This window comes from Pinus tabuliformis, chromosome 1_2 (assembly GCF_031772625.1).
Source record: "Pinus tabuliformis cultivar Carrire ecotype Pingquan chromosome 1_2, CPIR1, whole genome shotgun sequence".
NCBI lineage: Eukaryota > Viridiplantae > Streptophyta > Pinopsida > Pinales > Pinaceae > Pinus > Pinus tabuliformis.
The window spans coordinates 657,146,331-657,165,869 of record NC_142298.1 but is presented as its reverse complement, the minus strand read 5'-3'; the positions used below and the strand labels follow the sequence as shown (position 1 = coordinate 657,165,869).

At 35.7% G+C, this 19,539-nt stretch overlaps 1 protein-coding gene across 1 annotated transcript in view; it reads right to left on the bottom strand.

Annotated features, from left to right (window-relative positions):
- The window catches only part of LOC149207390 (metal transporter Nramp6-like), a 147,994-nt gene that overhangs the window by 99,400 nt on the left and 29,055 nt on the right, over positions 1 to 19,539 (bottom strand). The window contains exons 5-6 of the mRNA XM_089398023.1: positions 11,328 to 11,501; positions 3,424 to 3,528 (exon numbers count right to left, since the gene is read on the bottom strand). Of these exons, the coding sequence (XP_089254149.1) occupies positions 3,424 to 3,528; positions 11,328 to 11,501 (279 nt within the window). The remainder of the gene's footprint in view (positions 1 to 3,423; positions 3,529 to 11,327; positions 11,502 to 19,539) is intronic.

Below are 19,539 nucleotides of genomic sequence, written 5' to 3'. Positions count from 1 at the left end.
TATGCATCATCCCTTCCACTCATCCACCTATTTCCAACATTTTTGTTGAGTTTGTAATGTTCCCGAGCATCTCTGAGATACAACCTAGGAGAGTTTCTTGGGGTGATAATTGTTCCTAACCTGCAACAGAAAACCCCACCTACAGACCCCTCTCTTCATCTGTGTAGTTCATCTCCCCTCCATCACTCCATCTCTGCTCTCGATTATCCCTGTCCGTGCTTCCCTCTACGTATTCACCTCTCCAAACCCTCGCAGCCTTCTTTGCTGTCGAGCTCCTTTCCGCTGTCAGAACCTGCAAACACAACAACAAACACAATTCGATTTTCTTTTTTATTTTACCTTCACTTATATGAATGCATGTCCGTTAGGTTAGGTTTTTATTAGTTGATTTTCGTTTTACATTTAGGTTTGTATATTCATTAAAAAGTCAGTTTTTAGAATGTATTTTTATTTTTCATTTTTATTTTTTTTAAATTCGATTTTCTTATTTTTTGATTTATGGTTTTGATTTTATTATGATCTAAAATCTAAAAAAATTAAAAATTTAAAAAAAAATCCAAAAACATCAAAAAATTCTATTAAAAAAAAAAAAAAACTTTAAATCTTAAATCTAATTTTGGTGGCTAGAGAAATAATTTAAAGGGATTTGTGCTTTAAAGTTAAAAATTTTAAATGTGGCCTATGGCCCATTAAAATTTTTATTTTTAAGCCCTTTGATCCATTTTTCTGTCAAAAGATTTTAATTTCTTCAGTTACCATCAAAAATTATTGCCTAAGGAATAATTAAAAAAAAATTAACCTAAAGCTCCTTAGTGTCATTTGGTCATAAAATGCATTTTTTATGATGGTCAAAGTGCGATAAATGTCTTAAGTTATATTGACTGTTGGAGAAAACTATTTGAATCTAGATCTTGGTCATTAACGATAATCGTCTTAAATCTGGAATATCTTGCGTGATACAGTGTTGGGCGTTTTTGTGGATTATTTATGATTGTCACTTTTCGTCACATATTGAAAATCGTTCTGGATAACTTGTTTTATTGATGGTTAATTCAAATATCGAAGGCACTGGTTTATAATTGTTTCTATCTTGTGGTCGTGTCTTGGTTACATTAGCATTTAATCTATCAATCTGATTTCATCGTATAGATTCATCAAATTGTCCATCATTAAAATCTCCTAGACCCCATGATCCATAGGCTTCCTCATCCATTTACCTTAGGGACTACCCCCCTTGACTTGTCTAGGAGAGAGTCTAAACGGAGTGAGTAAGAATCAGGAGTGATAGCGCTTTACTTTGAGCATTGTCGTGGTGCCTAAACACTTTGCGTGACAACAGAAGTCATCACTAAAATAAAATTCCTTGCTCATGAAACCCATGAGACAAGCATTACAATAATAATTTTATTTTTCTTCTTTTCATCAATTACATAAAATCACAATTACACATGTCATTATGAAGACCGAACCTAGTTACACTTTTCAACAAGATCGTTGTTTCATTTGCAAATATCATAATTTCTTGTTGAGCATATTGTTTCTTGCAAGTTATCTCTAAAGGCGCTGGTCTAATCATAGTTTGTCTTGCAGGATATCTTGTTAGATTCATTGAATCTATCTTGTTAATGTTTATATGCTCATAAACATTTATAATTGTTAAATCAGATCTCTAATTTATCTTCAAGTTATATTGAATGGTAATTGCCTTACTAACCATCTCCTAGGACTTATTATCTCTAACAAGTTTTAGGGATCACCCCCTTTAGCTTAGCTAGGAGAGAGCTTAAACGGAGAGAGTTGGGAACAGGTGACAGCTCCTTCTCTAAGTGTTTTGCCTTAAGGCCACACCTAGTGGGAATAGGGACTTTTCCCACACTAATCTAGGTGTGCATCCTAGGCGAACATAGCCCAAATAACAAGTATTAGATGTTAATGAATAGATAAATAATAGTAAGATAAAACTGACCATGCTTAAGAAAAGCCCTATTCAAATAGGTTCTCTGAATAAAGGTTTGGCCCACAAAACTATCATATCCAGAAGATCCTATAGTTGAAAAATGCTTAAAGATTTCTTAGTCACTTATTTCTAAAAAACCTCTGTTATAAATAAGGGTATTGATCACTATCAACCCAGCTGTGATTCCACATGAAAACCAGATACAACCAATCATATATACAACTATAACTATGACTAAATCCTAACCTTGTTATCTCCCTACATAAAAAGTTTAACTGTGCTCACAGAATTAGATCTTATTATGCACCTGCAAAAATTATTTAACTGCACTTACAGCATTAGGCATACAGAATATATAGCTAGTACTGTTCCTTCAACAAAAGCATGGAGAAAACAATAATCACTTCTAACTTATAATTCTACACTACTAAACCCTGCAGTGGAGTGCCTATGGAAAATGAACGGCAGCAATTCAATAGTATATGCTTCACTTCGATGAAAGCTTCAGGGCTGTTTCAGTCAAATACAAATTGTTATTTAGTTCAAAGTGCAAATTAACTCGAATTTGCAATCTGGGGACAGTAATAAGGTTATTCTAGAACCAGTGGAAATTTAGATGTGTTTATGCAGGTTTCGATGATAAAGGCTATAAACTGCTGTTCCATTTTCTATGCATATACATCAAATTTAAATCAGACTACAAGGTCATGAATTTAGCAAGGTGAAAACGAACTGAGATAGACAATCATACCAAATAAGAAAGCCATATAGGAAAATAAAGGTCATGTATATTCGTGGTGTGTCCCTACTTTTCAAAATCCTTTCGTAAGACCTAATGAAACATATATCGTGTTAGTTTTAGTAACTATAACTTGCTACAATTAGATGTATTAGTTTCATTTATTTTAATATTTTTACTATATCTTAGTATTTACAAAGAATTAATTGTCTATCCTATCTTAGAATGAGTTAAGTGATAGTATATATTACATTTAAACAATAATTGAACAAGAAAACAAAAAGATTACCACCAATTAGGTTGGCATGGCCAAACATAATCCAACTGAAATATATGGTCTAAAATAACAGAATGTACATACTGATCCATAAATATATCCATAATACACACGTCATAGAAAGAAAAAACTAATAATAAATGAAGTAATATTTATAGTGTAGAAAGTTAACTGCAGAAGACATCAAATAAATAACGTGAACATTTTGGGGGTTATATCATTTCTGCATGGGAGTATATTTCTCACTAATCTACCTCCACCAGTGAGATAATTTCAGCATAGTAAATGTCTTACCATTTCTTTTATAATTATTGTTACAGAACATAATTTGTAAATGCATATCAAAAATTTAAATACTTTGGTAGGTCCTATTTTCATTCAAAGAAAGCTTATTTTGTATCAAAATGTGAAGTCTCTACCTCAAGGGAAGGAACAGTAAAAGCACTGTACCTGCATCACAAACTGGCCAGCATAGGTCCCTGTTATTGTTGAACTTTGACCAGAAGCTAGCAAAGCAATAGAAAACAGTGTTGAACTCCAATTTCCCAGGACATGCTGCCAAAACAAAGTTTAGGATTAAACCAAGGCAAGGCCATAGTCAAGATCTTTAGAATATTGCTAGGTATTAGAATATTGATAGATAGGTATAATCCGATTAGTCACAAAACTAATCAGTTTACCATAAGCATTGTTTCTTATTTTGTTGTCATTGAGAGACTCCAACATAAAATGATACCAAGAAACACACTATAAAAACCATTTCATCGCAACCACCAGTTTACATATGTATTTTAACCAGAATGATGTGTCAGAACATATATAAGGATTCCCTGATGCAATGGAAGAGCAATATGCTCATAATATTGTGCATATTATAAAAAAGGCTCCCATCTATGCACGCTCATATTTCATACAATGCTATTCCGAAACGAAGTCTGCGTAAGGAAACTTAGAAGTCAGCAATTATCCAATGATCGGGACTTCCTCTAAACCACCTAAGATGGTAACCAAAGTATCAACAGACTGAACTACTAAACTTTTGTCCAATATTTTGCATAGTTTGCCTCATCAATTCATGTTGAACTTCATGTTACATGCTCAAATATACCTAGCATGGAACTAGGCCCCATTGCCCAATGCATAGGGCCCCAATAAAAAAATTTGAAGATCAGAAGTCCAGCAGGGAAAATCTTGCCCCTTTTTTTCTCTCTTCTTATATATTCTTCTATGCAAATTTCGTACCCGTGCGGAGGAATTGTATAAAATGACACTAGAATGATGAATTGATGGAATAGGATTAGACCCTGGGGAGCTGGTTAGTAAAAACATCCTTCTTGAGTGTTTTTTTTCAGTTAATTAATTATTCTCATTTTTTAACGATGATTAACTAACTGAGTTTTTTCACTAATTGAGTCTTAGAGACATGACCATTCATGAAAGGGCACCTGCTTAGGGTATATAAGCAAGCCCTCATTCTCATTTGTAATCATCTCATATCTTACATCAATTCAATATACAGTTACATGTCTTACAATGGACATTTATGTCTTTCAATTATTTTAAAGATTTCCGTTGTGTATATGACTTTTGGTCGTTACATTGGTATCAGAGCCACGTCTGATCCGGCCTTTGGCCATCAAACTTCGTCAACATTGTTGCCATCAAGATTCAATCATTTCACTACATAGTGGGAGCTTCTCCATTTTGCCAATTTTGCTACTAGGCCTTTGGCCATATTTAAAAGAAAAAAATCAATATTACAAACAAAAAATATTATATAAAGGAAAAAATTAAAAAGGGAAAATAAATTTCAAAATATATATATATTAAAAGAATTTATATAAAGAAACAAAAAGAGTATAAAATAGATATATATATATATATATGAAGAAAAAAATCGAACCGCAAAAGAAAGTTATATATATATATATATATATAAAATACAAATAAAAACAAAGTTAAAAAATTATAAATATTAATCAAACCCAACAAAAAACTACTTACGACTTACCTGCAGAGCCCAATTCCACGCCACTGTCGGCTTGCAATAGCACCGTCGCTACTGCTCGCACAGTGCAGCCCACAACACAGGTGTCGAACCACCGTCTATTAAGTCGTGGACCAACTGCTGCCACCATTGCAACCCCCCTGTTGCCGCTTCATATTTCTTCCGCTACAAATTCAAACAACACAACCGTCGGACCACCATCGCCACACAATCACGAACACTCCACCGTGAGAAGTTGCCAGTCTGGGCAATGTTGGCCACGCCAACAACAAACGATAAATTTGTTGTTCGGGCCACCTTTTGTTAGTAAGGTCGCCAAGCTATTCAGTTCCCTCACGCCTCCCACAAACGCTCTGTAGTCATCGGCATTCCTCCAACCCATCTGGCTTCCCTGCCGCCTCGCTGACCTCACTCCCACTGACCAAATCCTGCATCCCGCAACTGTGACCCAATGCCAGATCTATTGCAATTCCACGGTCTCCTTCCTACCGACACGCCAATGGCCAACCATCATGTCCCCCCGTAACTCATGTTATTCCTCAAGACAACAATGCTCACGACTATTTTTTCTTACCCCTAATTATTAATTAAATCCATTAAGTTATATACCTATATTAAGTATAATAGTTATATAATTTAATTAGAGCTATATATATATATAAGAGTACATTATACATTTGTTTATATATATGAAAAACGAGGGTGACATTAAAAAGCTTATATATAAAAGAATTATTATTTTACTTTTAAAACCCTAAGCTCATTTCAATAAAACAAGATGGAGCCAATTTCTGAAGCAAAAGGAGAAGATCATAATCCAAGACTTAAGGGAGGAAAATTTTCCTATAAAGGACTTTCAATTGTAGATTGTAGCTTAATTATATTAAAAGGGAATACCCAAGGAAAGGAGATTAATATCGCTATCAAGACAAGTGTCGAGGAAAATTGTGTCAATGTTAATTTGGTGAATACACTATTAATTCTAGAGCCAAATATAGGCGAACGAGAAGGTCTTTTTGGTAGAAAAGAATAAGAAATTAATGATTTACAAGTGACAATTGATCATTATGAGTACATATCTCAATTTTGTGTCGTAACTATGCTTGACAAAGAGGTTGACGTAATACTCGGTCGACCTTGGTTCAAGGAATTAGGTACGTTCATTCCAAACACACAAAACAAATTCTTGATGTTCCCTTACAAGGAGAAGATGGTCACATTCCAAGACATGACAACGAAATCAAAACTGAAATGCGTTCAACAAAAGACTTTAAGAATATTTCAAAGTCGTGCTACAAGAGAATTAAGAAACAATATCAAAGAAACAGAAGGAGCTTGAAGAAGTCATATCCAATAAAAGTGAAGAAATTCATAAACTTCAAAACCACAATGAAAAATTAAATTCACAAGTCAAGAAATCTAAAAGTCTAAGAAGCAGAGACTAAAACAAGAAAAAGAAAGTTCCGACCAAAAGTTCAACGAAAGTCTATCAGAGAAGGAAGAGGAAAATTTAGGTTTAAAGAACTTTAATAAAAAATTCTTAGAACAAATCAAAAGTATTAAAGATAAAGAGAAGGAAACTAATGACAAAGTCAACGATTCAGAAAGTGACGAACTTTCACGTCTAAAGAATCAAAACCAAATCTTACTTACGCAAATAAAGAAGCTTAAAAGTGACAAGAAATCACTAAATGACAAGTTAGAACAACTTCAAGAAGTAGTATTTAAGTCTCCAGACATTTTAGTCCAAGTTGAAGATAAAAACACAGATACCGAACCAGTCAAAATCGTAACTCAAGCAAAGGATAAAACTACTAAAGTGAAGGCATATGCAGAACTTGCAGTTCAAACAATGGACATTCCAAATGATGATTTAGTAGCCAACTCAGCTACAACAACGTCTGAAGGTAATCAGAAAACAACCACTAACATGATAAGGGAAAGTCCAACCAGAAGAACTATTTATCGACATCTGAATCACAAGAGCAGACTTTCCAATCAATCTACGTACTAGTATCACTCAGAACATAAACGACAAATTTATGTTCCCAAGAATACTGAAGTTTGCAGAATCCAGTCCTACAATAACTATTCATCACAAATTTTCAGAGATTAGAAGATTCCACAGAAGATTAATCTAGGATGGTCTAATCCATTCTCAGTACAACAATTTTGTCTATCACTCAGAGCATCATATCATCTTGTATCAACGAAGATGAAAGTTCAGAGACGAGAAGATATTCTCAGTCAAGGCTTCTTGAAGATAGAGGGATTGTTATGAATAAAATTCATATTGAAATTATAAATATAAATATAATAAACAATAAATAATTAACTAATGGTTAGTTAGTTAGTAATGAAGAGGCATGTCTTAGAGACATGACCATTCATGAAAGGGCACCTGCCTAGGGTATATAAGCAGGCCCTCATTCTCATTTGTAATCATCTCATATCTTACATCAATTCAATATATAATATTCAATATACAGTTACATGTCTTACAATGGACATTTACGTCTTTGAAGTATTTTAAAGATTTCCGCTGCGTATACGACTTTTGGTCATTACACACACATCGACCTTGGCCACAAAACCCCAGTTGCAAAATTTAAAAATAATTTTGCTTTTGTAAAAAGAAGAAACTTGTTGCAAACCCTAGTGATCTTGAATCTCTCTCTCAAAGTTATCTAGAAAGCTCCAGTACCATGTTAAATCTTTGAATGCCAACCCAGATTTATTTTCTCACAACAATTATTTATTCCCAACAATTTATTTAACTAACCAAATAAATTTTTGACTGACGAAAAATAAAATCATTGGTATTTTAACTTCTAGAAATTATATGCAGCAAAAAAATAAGAATTAGGAGAGATCAATCACATATTGCAACAGATAAATACCTACAACAATTCTTTGCCATTCATTAATTTGGAAAATCAATATTTTCAACCCACAAAGAATTACAAGGAAAAATACATTTACCAGAACCTATAACTTAGCTCCCAACTGGATGAATCCGGCCTCTTGGAAATCGACCTCTGAAGGAACTCAACCTGGAGAATTTTGGCCCAGCAATTTACTAGTGAATCAGCCTCACACCTTCCCTTCGAGTTACCACTGTGCCTCAGGAAATTTAGCCCTCACAATTCGGCTTCTCCAATCAAATCGACCTCTCTCTCTCTTCAACAACTCGGCCCTACAAGCTCCAATAATTCAGCCTCCTGCATACGCCTTCAAATCCTTTTGTACTCTTCCTCCTCTACGCTTCAGTGTATTGAGCCACTCACACTAGAGAAAATCACTTTCTCTTTTTATGTCTCCTCTCTTGTTTCTTCAACTCTTCCTTAGGATTCTTTTTTTAATCTTTATTAAACCCCTATGTTACACGGGTTCCCAAACCCAGGGATGGGGTTTTCAAACCCATCCCGGGTTCTCGTCCACAAGTACCAGATTCAGGTACGGGTGCTTCTGAGAAGAACCCATAAGAATTAGGTTCTTCTATGAAGAACTGGATTCTCCTTAAAAAAAAAATTGGGTTCTTTTGTCTTAACGGGTACAGAGAACCCTGATGATGGGTACTTGGAATCCCAAAATCGGGTTTTTTGGCGTTCATTTTAGTTTTTATTTTTAAATTTTTAATTAATTTAATGGGCTTCCCCTAATATTCCAGGTAGCTAGTTCTTCATATTGCGAGAGGAATTGGAGTACTTATGCCTTTATCCATTCAGTAAAATGAAATAGATTGGGCTCAAAGAAGGCAGAGAACTTAGTGTACATTCATAGCACATTTTGTCCCATATCTAGAAAAGACTCTGGGTACAAGGAGTGTCCTCTCAAGAAATGGGACTAATACACAGATGATGCTATGTGTGTGGACGAGGAAATACAACCAGATGGCCTTATTGAGCTACCTCTAGTTGCTATGGATGAGCAAGAGCCTCAAGATGAGAGTGATTCCTACTTGGAGAGCATGCTAATTGAAGATCTGAGTGATGTTGATGACATGGCTTGAGGAAGCCATTGTTCACTATTAGCTATTTTTATTTTAGTATTTTAAAATTTCCTAGTTTTTGTTTGGAGATGCCTTAAGGCAAATTTTGAATGTAGTATGACAATGGACATATATCATGATTCTTATTAATATGTAAACTCCAATTTGCACTTGATATCAAACTAGAAATTTTGAAATTTCATTGTGAATGTTGAATGTTCAATGATGTGCATGTTTAAATATTTAAAGTTTAAATCATAAATATTTTAGTTTTCTTGTTTAAAGTTGAAAAATATACAAATTCATATATATTATAATTTATAAAATATAATATATATATATATATATATATATATATATATATATTATACATATATATAAATTATAATATACCCCCGACGAACCCACGCACCCTGTTTCAAAAAATGGCGTACCGTCCCCATCCCCATACCCGTACCCGTCCCCGAACCCACATTTCCTGGCAACATAGTTAAACCCAAATCTCTAACACTAATCTCCTTCTAGAAGATCTTGGAGATCAATGGTTGAGATCATTTCTAAGTCACTTAGATAACTGAATTATATATACTTAGAAAATGACTTAATAGTTCACAATAATTAACTGACTTTAATTATTTTGTTTTTTCCAAAATTAGACTTAGGAAAGAAAACATAAATCACTTACTCCACCAAGCAAGCACCTAAAGAGGTAATAAATCATCTTCCACATGCTAAGACACCAAGCTTGTGCAAAAGACCTTTCTAAGCTACCATAAGCTTCAACATATTGAGCATGCATATAAATGTTGACAAGGATGTCCTTAACCATAACCTAATAATAAAATAAATGATCACATTAATGACACAATAAGGGCTGGCAGTATGTGAGGATTACACCATTCTCAACACTCCCCAATATATCACCCCTTACAAAAGCAGGAGATTAGAGCAAGGGTACTCTTAAATTTTGAGACAAAGTGAAGAACCAAACACAAGAAAAATGATTGATTAAGGAAGCATGTGCAATCTATCAATATCAGACCCAAGAATGAAAAACATGTATTCATCACATCAATGAATTTCAAGGAATAGCCCGATAAAGTGGTCAGACGCATGCACTAGGAAATATCAAAAGGTTCCATTAACCATAGGAAACTTTCAAATGATGTTATTCATTTTATCCCTTGACAGATGGGGTTTCTTACAAAACCCAAGAGTTATAGGGCTAAAACCCTAAGAACATTTGGAATGAAATTGGAAGAGAGGCTCTTGCTATACAAGCTAGAAGGAAAACATTAGAAACTTCAAGGCAAAAGCCACCTGAACCTCAAACAGTCCACAGAGTGCATACAGTCTTGTTGAATAAACAAACATGATAAACAAGTATGAGGACACCGAGGAAAATAATCTTCTGTCATTTTCCACATTTCAAAATAAACATAACACATAAACACCTCCAAGATGTATTTCACCTCATCAAGGAATAAACTCCAAGAATAAAATTTTAGTTCTTCAATGCTGAAGCAAGTGAACAAGGTATGACTTCTTATGCACTTTAACATTATTCATCAACTCCAATGAATGTCTAAGAGGTGTCACTGCAAATTCATAAACTTTACCTCTGGATGGATATGTAAACTTTAAATACAATGCAAAAGGATTATCTCATCAGCATGTTAAATTGTTTATGACGTGAATTTGTTTTCCTCTAGAGCCCTCTCAAAGGACATTAACAATTTTTTTTCTTCATGCACTGGATGATTACAAGCAAGCAACACTAAAGTTGGATACCCATCAAAAAGAGCATCATAGTCCTCCTTTCTAATTGTGTCATAAAATATTTTAACAATGGATTTCTTGAAATAAGAATATATGGTTAGCCGATTCTATTAGAAGTTGTTTCAGATCATCTGATGATCAGCAAGTGTTTGAACTAATGTTGCAAACATTGGCATCGGGATAAAATCAGCAAAGATTCGGAAAACCAAAAAATCGTAAAAATCGGGAAAATATTGGTAAAAATTGGCAAACATCAGCAAAATCAAGATACCATCAAAATATCAGTAAAAACCGGCAAACATTGGGCCTAGGCCAAACAATCATGATTTCAAGATAAAATCAGGATGTTATCGAGATGTTCGTAACACTGGTTTGAACAAATGGAAGCTGCAAGGGTATTTTAAAAGTTTCTTTTGGTAACCTCCCTAGTCAATGAATATGCAAGCATGGATTCTAATTTCCTTTCCATGTTTCCCTGCCCTCGGATGGATAAATTTTCTATAGAAAATATTAAATTTTGTATCCGAGCATTTCATATATAACAATTGCAAAAATATATAATGTGTCACAGCATACCTTTAGCAAGAAAGGTGCTCGGTTCAAATCAAGATTACTGCAGTTCACCTTATCTCCATCTGAAAGACTGGTGCTGCTACAGGCAGCTCCACTTACAGAAACAACAGCAACATTGATAGTAAAGGATAATAGAAGAGCCAAGCTGCACTCAATAATATTGTATCTGCATCCATCCTACAAAGAAAACAAGAAATAAGATTGTCCAGAAGTCAGAGAAACACAATCAAGATGTGTCATGACACTTCATGAGTTAAATACTAGATGTGACGAACTTATTTTCAGAAAGTTACTAGAATAATGTTAAAAGAGAATAATACCATACAAACAGTGCCTGTTTCTACTGTTTATATATATTTGATGCAAGTACCATTTGATGGGGAAACCTCAAATCATAAGCAAAATGTGTTCTTTACACCAGAAAACTTAATAGAAAAGAACAAGGATAATGGATAAATGTTCAAGGGCATAAACAAAACCAATAGAGCGATTCCGAATTTTTGTTAAAGGTTTACAAAATTTGGATCAACAAGAATGAAAGATTGCTAAAATCAGGTGAGATATTAATCAAATTTAATGGTGTACTCAAGGCTCTAGCTCCATACTATATGTTGTACAAAAACCAAAGTTCTTGTATTCCCTCGTCCAGGATTTATGGAGAAGAATCTGTTTAAAAACTTTTTTGGAGAGAAGACTTACAATCTTTCCAGAGCTCCTCTGAATTTCTAATCACAAAAGCACTTTTATGACAGTAACCATTCTGCCACATTTATTAAGAAAGAAAATCTTTATCAATCTTCCTATCATTGCTATTAAATTGCATTCCCATTAATATTTTTAGTAATAGCTAAAAATTTAACAAGAAAAAACAGAAAACCTCGTACCATTATACATTCTCAAAACAAACAGAAAAGAATAAAAGCCTATTTCATAAAAGTACTCTCACGCATCATTACTGCATGACTGATAGCCTAATTTACAGAATAGAAGAGAAATAAAGGTGAGGTGGCCCACATTGTGTCGACCACATTGCATTCTACTTGAGCTACTTGCATACTTTTTCAAGGTGAGCTTAGCATGGGCTTTCCATTCTTTTTGAAAAATATGTCGTATGTTTACATAAAAAACTTATAAAAAACAGTACCAAAAGTGGAAGGACATATACAATGAATATCATAATCTCCTCCGCAAAGCTAATCATACTGAAATAAGATCTCATCCCCTTAACCAAAAGCTGATGGGAGATCTCATCCTTCAACAAAGAATAGAAGGTGGACAGCAAAATGACCTCATGATCAAAAACAAACCTATGCCTGATTTTCCAGAGAACATATAAGGTCAGAATACGCAAGAACTTGCCATATCCCAGAGAATGTGACACAAACAAGAAAGCATCCGTCTCCAAACAAAGCAAACCGCTAGTGGATCTTGCCTAAAGCAATGCCATGTAAACTAAGACTCCCAAAAAATATGCTTCACTATCACGGAGCGAAGGAAAACACAACAGATGCCATCAAATGTCCACTCTCGGCCAACCCAGCCTTGGATAGGATACCCAGAGAGATAACCAACCAAGCAAAATCTCAGCCTATAAGAATGCTAAACCAACCAGACACTATGGAACTTGTGCACCCATCAATCCTCTAGATTCTTAGGCATCTAATATGCATTAAGGACTAGGTGTAGCAGATGTCTCTAATGGAGCAGCAAATATAATGGTCGACAGTCATATTGAAGGAGTAGATGACCAAAGCTACAACCCCAATCCCTCCAAAATGATTCAAACATCCCAACATTAATTTTAAGTAACTCATACTTTAGGATAAGGCATTTTAACTCTATAATAGAAGAAAATGTGCAAGAAAATGTCACTCCTTCCAAGAGCGAGAGGCAAAATCCCATAGATCTGCCCAAAAGAAAGCGCCTTTCCTGCTCAATCAGCATGCTTGACAGCAAGGTTGCTTCACAAGACAAAAATCCTGTTCCTGCCAACTCCAAATAGATGAACAAGCTAAGCCCCAACCTTCCCTACTACCATCCCAATGCCAACAAACCAAATTTGAAACTGCTTTCGAAGTTGACCATATATTCCTAAAAATGAGATAACCTGACACCTAAAATAAGTGGGGCATCGATATAATATCACATAAACAAAAGGCCCCTCTAACTCATCTTGTAATTTGTGTGCTAAGCAAACATCACCCAATGTTGAAACAACACCTGCCAAGGTGTTGAGCCCTCAAAACACAGAACCACCCACTAGGCAGCAAGAAAACTACCTTAAGTGGCACCCACCTCAACCTTGGGCATGGTGCAAACATCGCATGGAACCATTGGAAGACTACTCTCTTCACCATACTTGACCACAAATATGCCCTCAATTTTCTCAAGCCACCAAAAATCAGTCTTGTTTGGGAGCCAGAAATAGACTATACATGAGAGGCTTGAAGAATATGATCGACATCAGTGAACTTTCCTACAAAGGCAAGATCCCTATGGTGCCAAAAATGAAGCTTGCTCTAAAGCCCCTAGAGACATCAATCCCACATGAATATTGGAGATAGACAAACGCCAAAAGGAATATGGAAATACCAAACAATGACCCCAGGATAAATATAATACCATACTGCATGAATCCAATCTGGTGGTGAGTTTAATCAAACTAACCATGTCAAGAATGAATCCCCTTGAATAAAACTAATTTGCTACTAATGCACCACAGATCCAGAAACTGAGCAAATCCTCATAGCCAATGCTTTAGCCTTAATCTAATATGCAATTGTAAGCAAAGCAATAGGCCACCAACCTCCAAAAGAATCTCAAACTGCAATCTTAGGAATAAGTATTTTTTATTTTCCTTAACCCCAACAACCTGGTTAATTACTTCCTAGCTAATGCAGATCTGTTGAATAAAATACACGACTGAGAAATTAACAAGTAAAACAAATACAACAGTAGAAGTAAATTAATCACCAATCTCAATCACCGGCACACAAGATTACTTCCCTTTAAATCTGTTGTTTCATTAAATAAGAAGTGACAGCATACAAGGGCTCCCTTCCTAGGATAATGGCCCTCTAAGGAAAAATATATATACAACAAGAAACTGGAATTAATCTAGCTGATCAAACCCTTGATTTGTCCTTCGATCTGTTAGCTGATCTGAATCCTTCCCTTGTTGCCCCTTGCACTCCTCCTCGAACCCTACACACTTTAGTGGAACTCCTTCTCCACCCAATCAATAAGATCTAACTCTCACTAAATCTTGTGCTCACGATGTGTCTTCCTTTTAGAAGTTGTGGATTAGATTGAATCCACAACCCTAATCTCCAAAGTGTTTGATGGTTCAGATTAGATCTCAAAATCACTTGAGATCAACAATTGAGATTCATCTAATCCACTAATGCATATAACCTTTGCATTTCATCAAATTAATTCATTTTATCTTATAAAATTCAATTACTTTAATTCAAGTAAATTGCTAAGGTTAAAGAGCCCTTTGCATGAGTTCCACACATCTAGACACTTACACTTGTGTGAAAGTACCTATCCAATGCTACTACCATCAACATTAACTCTTAGTGAGGAAGGTACTTCCTGAAGAGCGACCTAGGGTTGCCTTTCCCTCCAATCTTGGCACAATGTCCCATGCATCATCCTTCCCCATGGCTTTCCTCGAAGCCTCTTAGTTTGTTGCCTCTTCAACGATGCAACTCATTAGTGCCATATTGTTCAAAAACTTCTATAGAGGCCTGCTCTCCCTAAAAGTGTTTCTAGAAGCCTCCACATGCTTCTGACCAATGTTGCGAACATCGCGATCAGGATTATATCAGCGAGGGGAAAAAAATCGGAAAATACAAAAATATTCATTTTTTTTCAATTTTCTTAATACCTAAAGCATCTACAACATAAAATAAATACATTGACACATAAATATGATAAAAGAACTAATATATAGGATGTGTAATATCATTTCTAGTGCTACATCACACATAACAGTGAATCATGTGCTGAATAGTAAGTCCTGACTCCTAAGTCCCAACTCAGCCTCAAAATATCAACAAAAAATATAATAATGTATCTCATATCATGAGTCATAATGTCATATACAATGAAATGAACCAAATAACTAATACTATTGATTTCCTCTGCCCCTCTTGCGAGAAAATGCAATAGCTTTCCCTTTCCCTCTAGATGTAGATGTCAGTGGAGTTGGCAGTGGACTATGTTGTGCTCTAGAAGTTGAAGAACTAGGAGCTACAGGAGGTAGACCATGTCCTGTATTGGAGGCAAGGGTAGCCTGGGTAGATGGTGTCACCTCCTCCTCTTGTTGTTCCTCCTCCTCCTCCGCCCTCTCTACGCCTTCCACTACCTCCTGCTCTAACCAATCATCGGCATACTCCATAAGAGGCCTCTCGGCCTCAACCCTCCATGTAGCAGTGGTGTCAATCCCATCCAATGAGATGGACTCCATATCAGGTGTCCTCTCAAGTTGCCTCACCCACAATCGAAAATTGTAGTAGATGTAGACCATGTCATTAAGTTGTTGGGACTCCAACCTGTACAAAGATCATAAAATAATAATTATAAAAAAATATTATTTAATGAATTCAAAAAATTAATTGGAAATTTGGAATATTTTAAGTTTGAAGTTTAACCTGTTGCGCTTCTTGTTGTATATTTTTTCAAATACACTCCAGTTGCGCTCGCATCCTAAGGAGCTACATGTTTTGCTGAGGATTTGAATGGCAAGCTTTCGCAGATGGGGTAATCTGGCACCATAGCTTCTCCACCATTCATCTACAACAAAATTACAAATAAGATAAACATAAGAAAAAAAATGAAATTTGAAAGTTGAAGCAAAGTATGAAGTTATGCAGAGAAGGAGTCCCCTGAGATAGAGAATTCCAGTCTTCAAGTTGTTCTAGCTCATCCTCCCCATGATGGCTGGACAAAAGTTAACAAAAAAAAAGGGAAAAAACAATGTGGTGTAGTTACTGTCCCGTTGGGATAATAGCCTGTAAGTTGGTATTTGCTCGAATCTTCTGTTGTAGCTGAGTTTGTATCTTCCCTCCGAGGCCGAGGTTGATGTATCCATCATTTCCGGTCTGTCGGTCTTTTGCTTTTCCTGCAGTTCTGTGATTGTATCTTTCCTCCGGGACCGAGGTTGATGAATCCATCATTTCCGGTCTGAAGGTCTTTTGCTTTTCCTGTCTGTACTATATTTTACCTAATAGATTTAGTCTTTACCGAGAAAAAAAAAAAAAGTATGAAGTTATGAACTCGAAGAGACAATGAAATTTGAAACAAACTAAAAAATACCTAGCATTTTAGTCTTCCTATCAACCACAGTGATCTCAAAACTAAATGTGTCACCTGCCATCCTGTATATTTCCATTTCTTTGGAGATTTTTGCACGTTCTGTTGGAGATGGCACCATCCTCTGAACACAGGTGAAGAATCCATCCATGATCTCAGCTTCAAATAAGAACCCACAGGGGTAAGAAAATGCGGGGTTCAGGTAGATCCCTACAGCATGAATGGGACAATGGAGTGTGTTGTTTCATCGTTCATCAATCAATTCCCATACGAAGAGTTGTTTCTGAAACCCCTCATCTCTCTTATCATCATAGTAGGCCTGAATGGATTCTTTGGCCTTGTCCATGGCCTCATACAAGTAGCTCATTACGGGCTTGTCACCATCAACTAATCAAAGAACCTTTACCAAAGGTTCAGTAATGCTGCACACCTCCTGCACTCCCGCCCAAAAGTTTTTCTGGTATGAAACTAATCTGCATATGGCCTCTCCCTCTGGTTTGCGGCTAAATGTCAAAGCACGCCACTCATCTGAAAGAAACATTCTCTTCACATCCCACATAGAATTCAAGAGGGATTGAAGAGATATGAAACTGGTGGCAAACCGTGTAATGGCGGGGCGCACCAACTCCTTGTTGTTGGTGAATTTTCTCATCAAATGAAGCACAGATGCATGATTATATATAAATTTTGTAATGCTTTTTGATGAGTCAACAATATCTTTGACAAAGGAAATTTTTCCTATGTCCTCCAACATTAAATCAATACAATGTGCAACACAAGGTGTCCAAAATAAAGTAGGATGCCTCTCCATAAGCATCTTGCCAGCAGCAACATAATTTGCAGCATTGTCCGTTATGACTTGGACAACATGTTTTGCACCCACCTCCAAAATAAACACATCCAGCAAATCACATAATAATTTTGCATCTTTAATATGTGCAAATGCATCAACAAATTTCATAAACATTGTTCCCTTGGGACAATTAACCAAGAAATTTATAAAGCTTCTCCCGTTTTGGTCGGTCCAACCATCTGACATCACAGTGCATCCTGTGTGCCCATGATGCCCTAAACTCCTCCAATATTTTGGTGCATTCAACCTTTTCATCTTAAAGAATGTGGCCTCTAAAGTCATCATAAGAAGGGATTTTGTACCCTGGGCCAACAATTGCAATAGCATCAATAGCAGGCTAGAAAAATGGATTATTCCTTGCAACGCTGAAAGGAATATCACTCCAAAAGAGAAACTTGCCCAACAACTTGTCAGCTTCTTCTTTCTCTTTTTTTTTTAAGCATTGAAGAGATAGATGGTTGTGAACCAACTGTGGTTCTAGGAACAAAATATGATGAGGTAGCTACAGGGTTGGTTGTAGATATTGATGTTGAAGTAGAACCAGTGCCACTTTCATATTCACCTCCTAACACTCTCCCTGCTAGTTGCTTCCTCAGATCTGACTTGGACAGTTTGGCTTGCTCTAATTCTTCCAATGATCTGAGGGCTCTTCGGATGATTTCTGGATTTGTATTGGTGCAAGGCCCTACCTCATGTCCAGGGATTTTTGCAAGGTGATACTTCAATCTATAAACCCCCCATCATATGATGCCCACACAACTTGCAAGACAAGTTTGATCTATCAAACCCTCCATCAAGTTCACCAAATTCCCACAGAGGGTCCAATTTCCTTGGCATGTTTGTAACTTGGTTGAACTCTTGAGTTTTAATGTAAGATGAAGTTTGAAGTTGAAACTTGAAACTTGAACCTATGGCACAAGAAGAATTGCAAGTTAAAAAAATTAAAAAAAAAATTACATACATGACACAACACATTGAATTTTTACCAAAAAAAAACTTCAACTCAATCCAACAATAATAGAAAAAATGCACATTCAAACCCAATCAAAAATGATGCAAAAAAATAGAGCACAAGAAAAAATTAAACTAATAAATCTAACAATCAAGTTTTTGCATTTTTGACCAAAATGAACTCTATCCACTCTATGCAACAAAAATGAAAAAAAAACACAATCAAATCCACTCAAAAATCATTGGTAATCAATGGGTTATAGAAACCCAATCAAAAACAAGAAAAAAAACCAAAAAAATGCCCAAATTTGGTGCATATACTTGGAAACCGCAGTTTGCCGAAGATATTTGGTCCAAACACGAATTTCTCTTGCTTGGGGATGCTAAAATCTTATGTTTTTCTCCTCCTCTGCCCTAGTAGTTGCCTTCCTCTCCTCCTCAACTCTCAAACAAGACCGTTGTCTGCTAAAAATGACAAATAAAAACTATGAATTCGCTTTTAAAACGCGTTGTCCCGAAGTCTCATCTTGTCGAATCGCGATTTTTTCGAAAAAAAAACAAAAAAAACACAAAAACCCTTAAAAATCGGGCAATTTTATCGGCAAGGCTAAAAAGTTGCGATTTTTTCACGATTTTTTGGAAATTAACAAAAAAAAAAAAACACACACACACACACACCTTGAAAATCGGGCGATTTTATTGGCAAGGCTACAAAGTCGTGATGTTTGCAACACTGCTTCTGACCGTCCCTCAATATCTACTCAAACCGACTAGGATGTTTGACAAAAGTAGGAGCTATTGTCTCATCTCACCCCCACTTGAAGGCTAACTCACTGAACTAGAACTCCCTGCATGCTTCTCCTTTTGGAGTTGTCGACCACTCCGCGTCAACTACCCTATAGCAGTGTGCATTTTCGCAAGAAGATTCCATCATGATTGAGCAGTGAGATCATCTGGATTTCATCATCATCACCAGTCATAATTTTGCAGAAGTTGTAAACCCATTTTGCATGTTTACAATGTAAATGATCTTAGTAAGACAATTTGTGTATGTAATAACCTATGTAAGCCTACATTTTTGGTAACGATTTC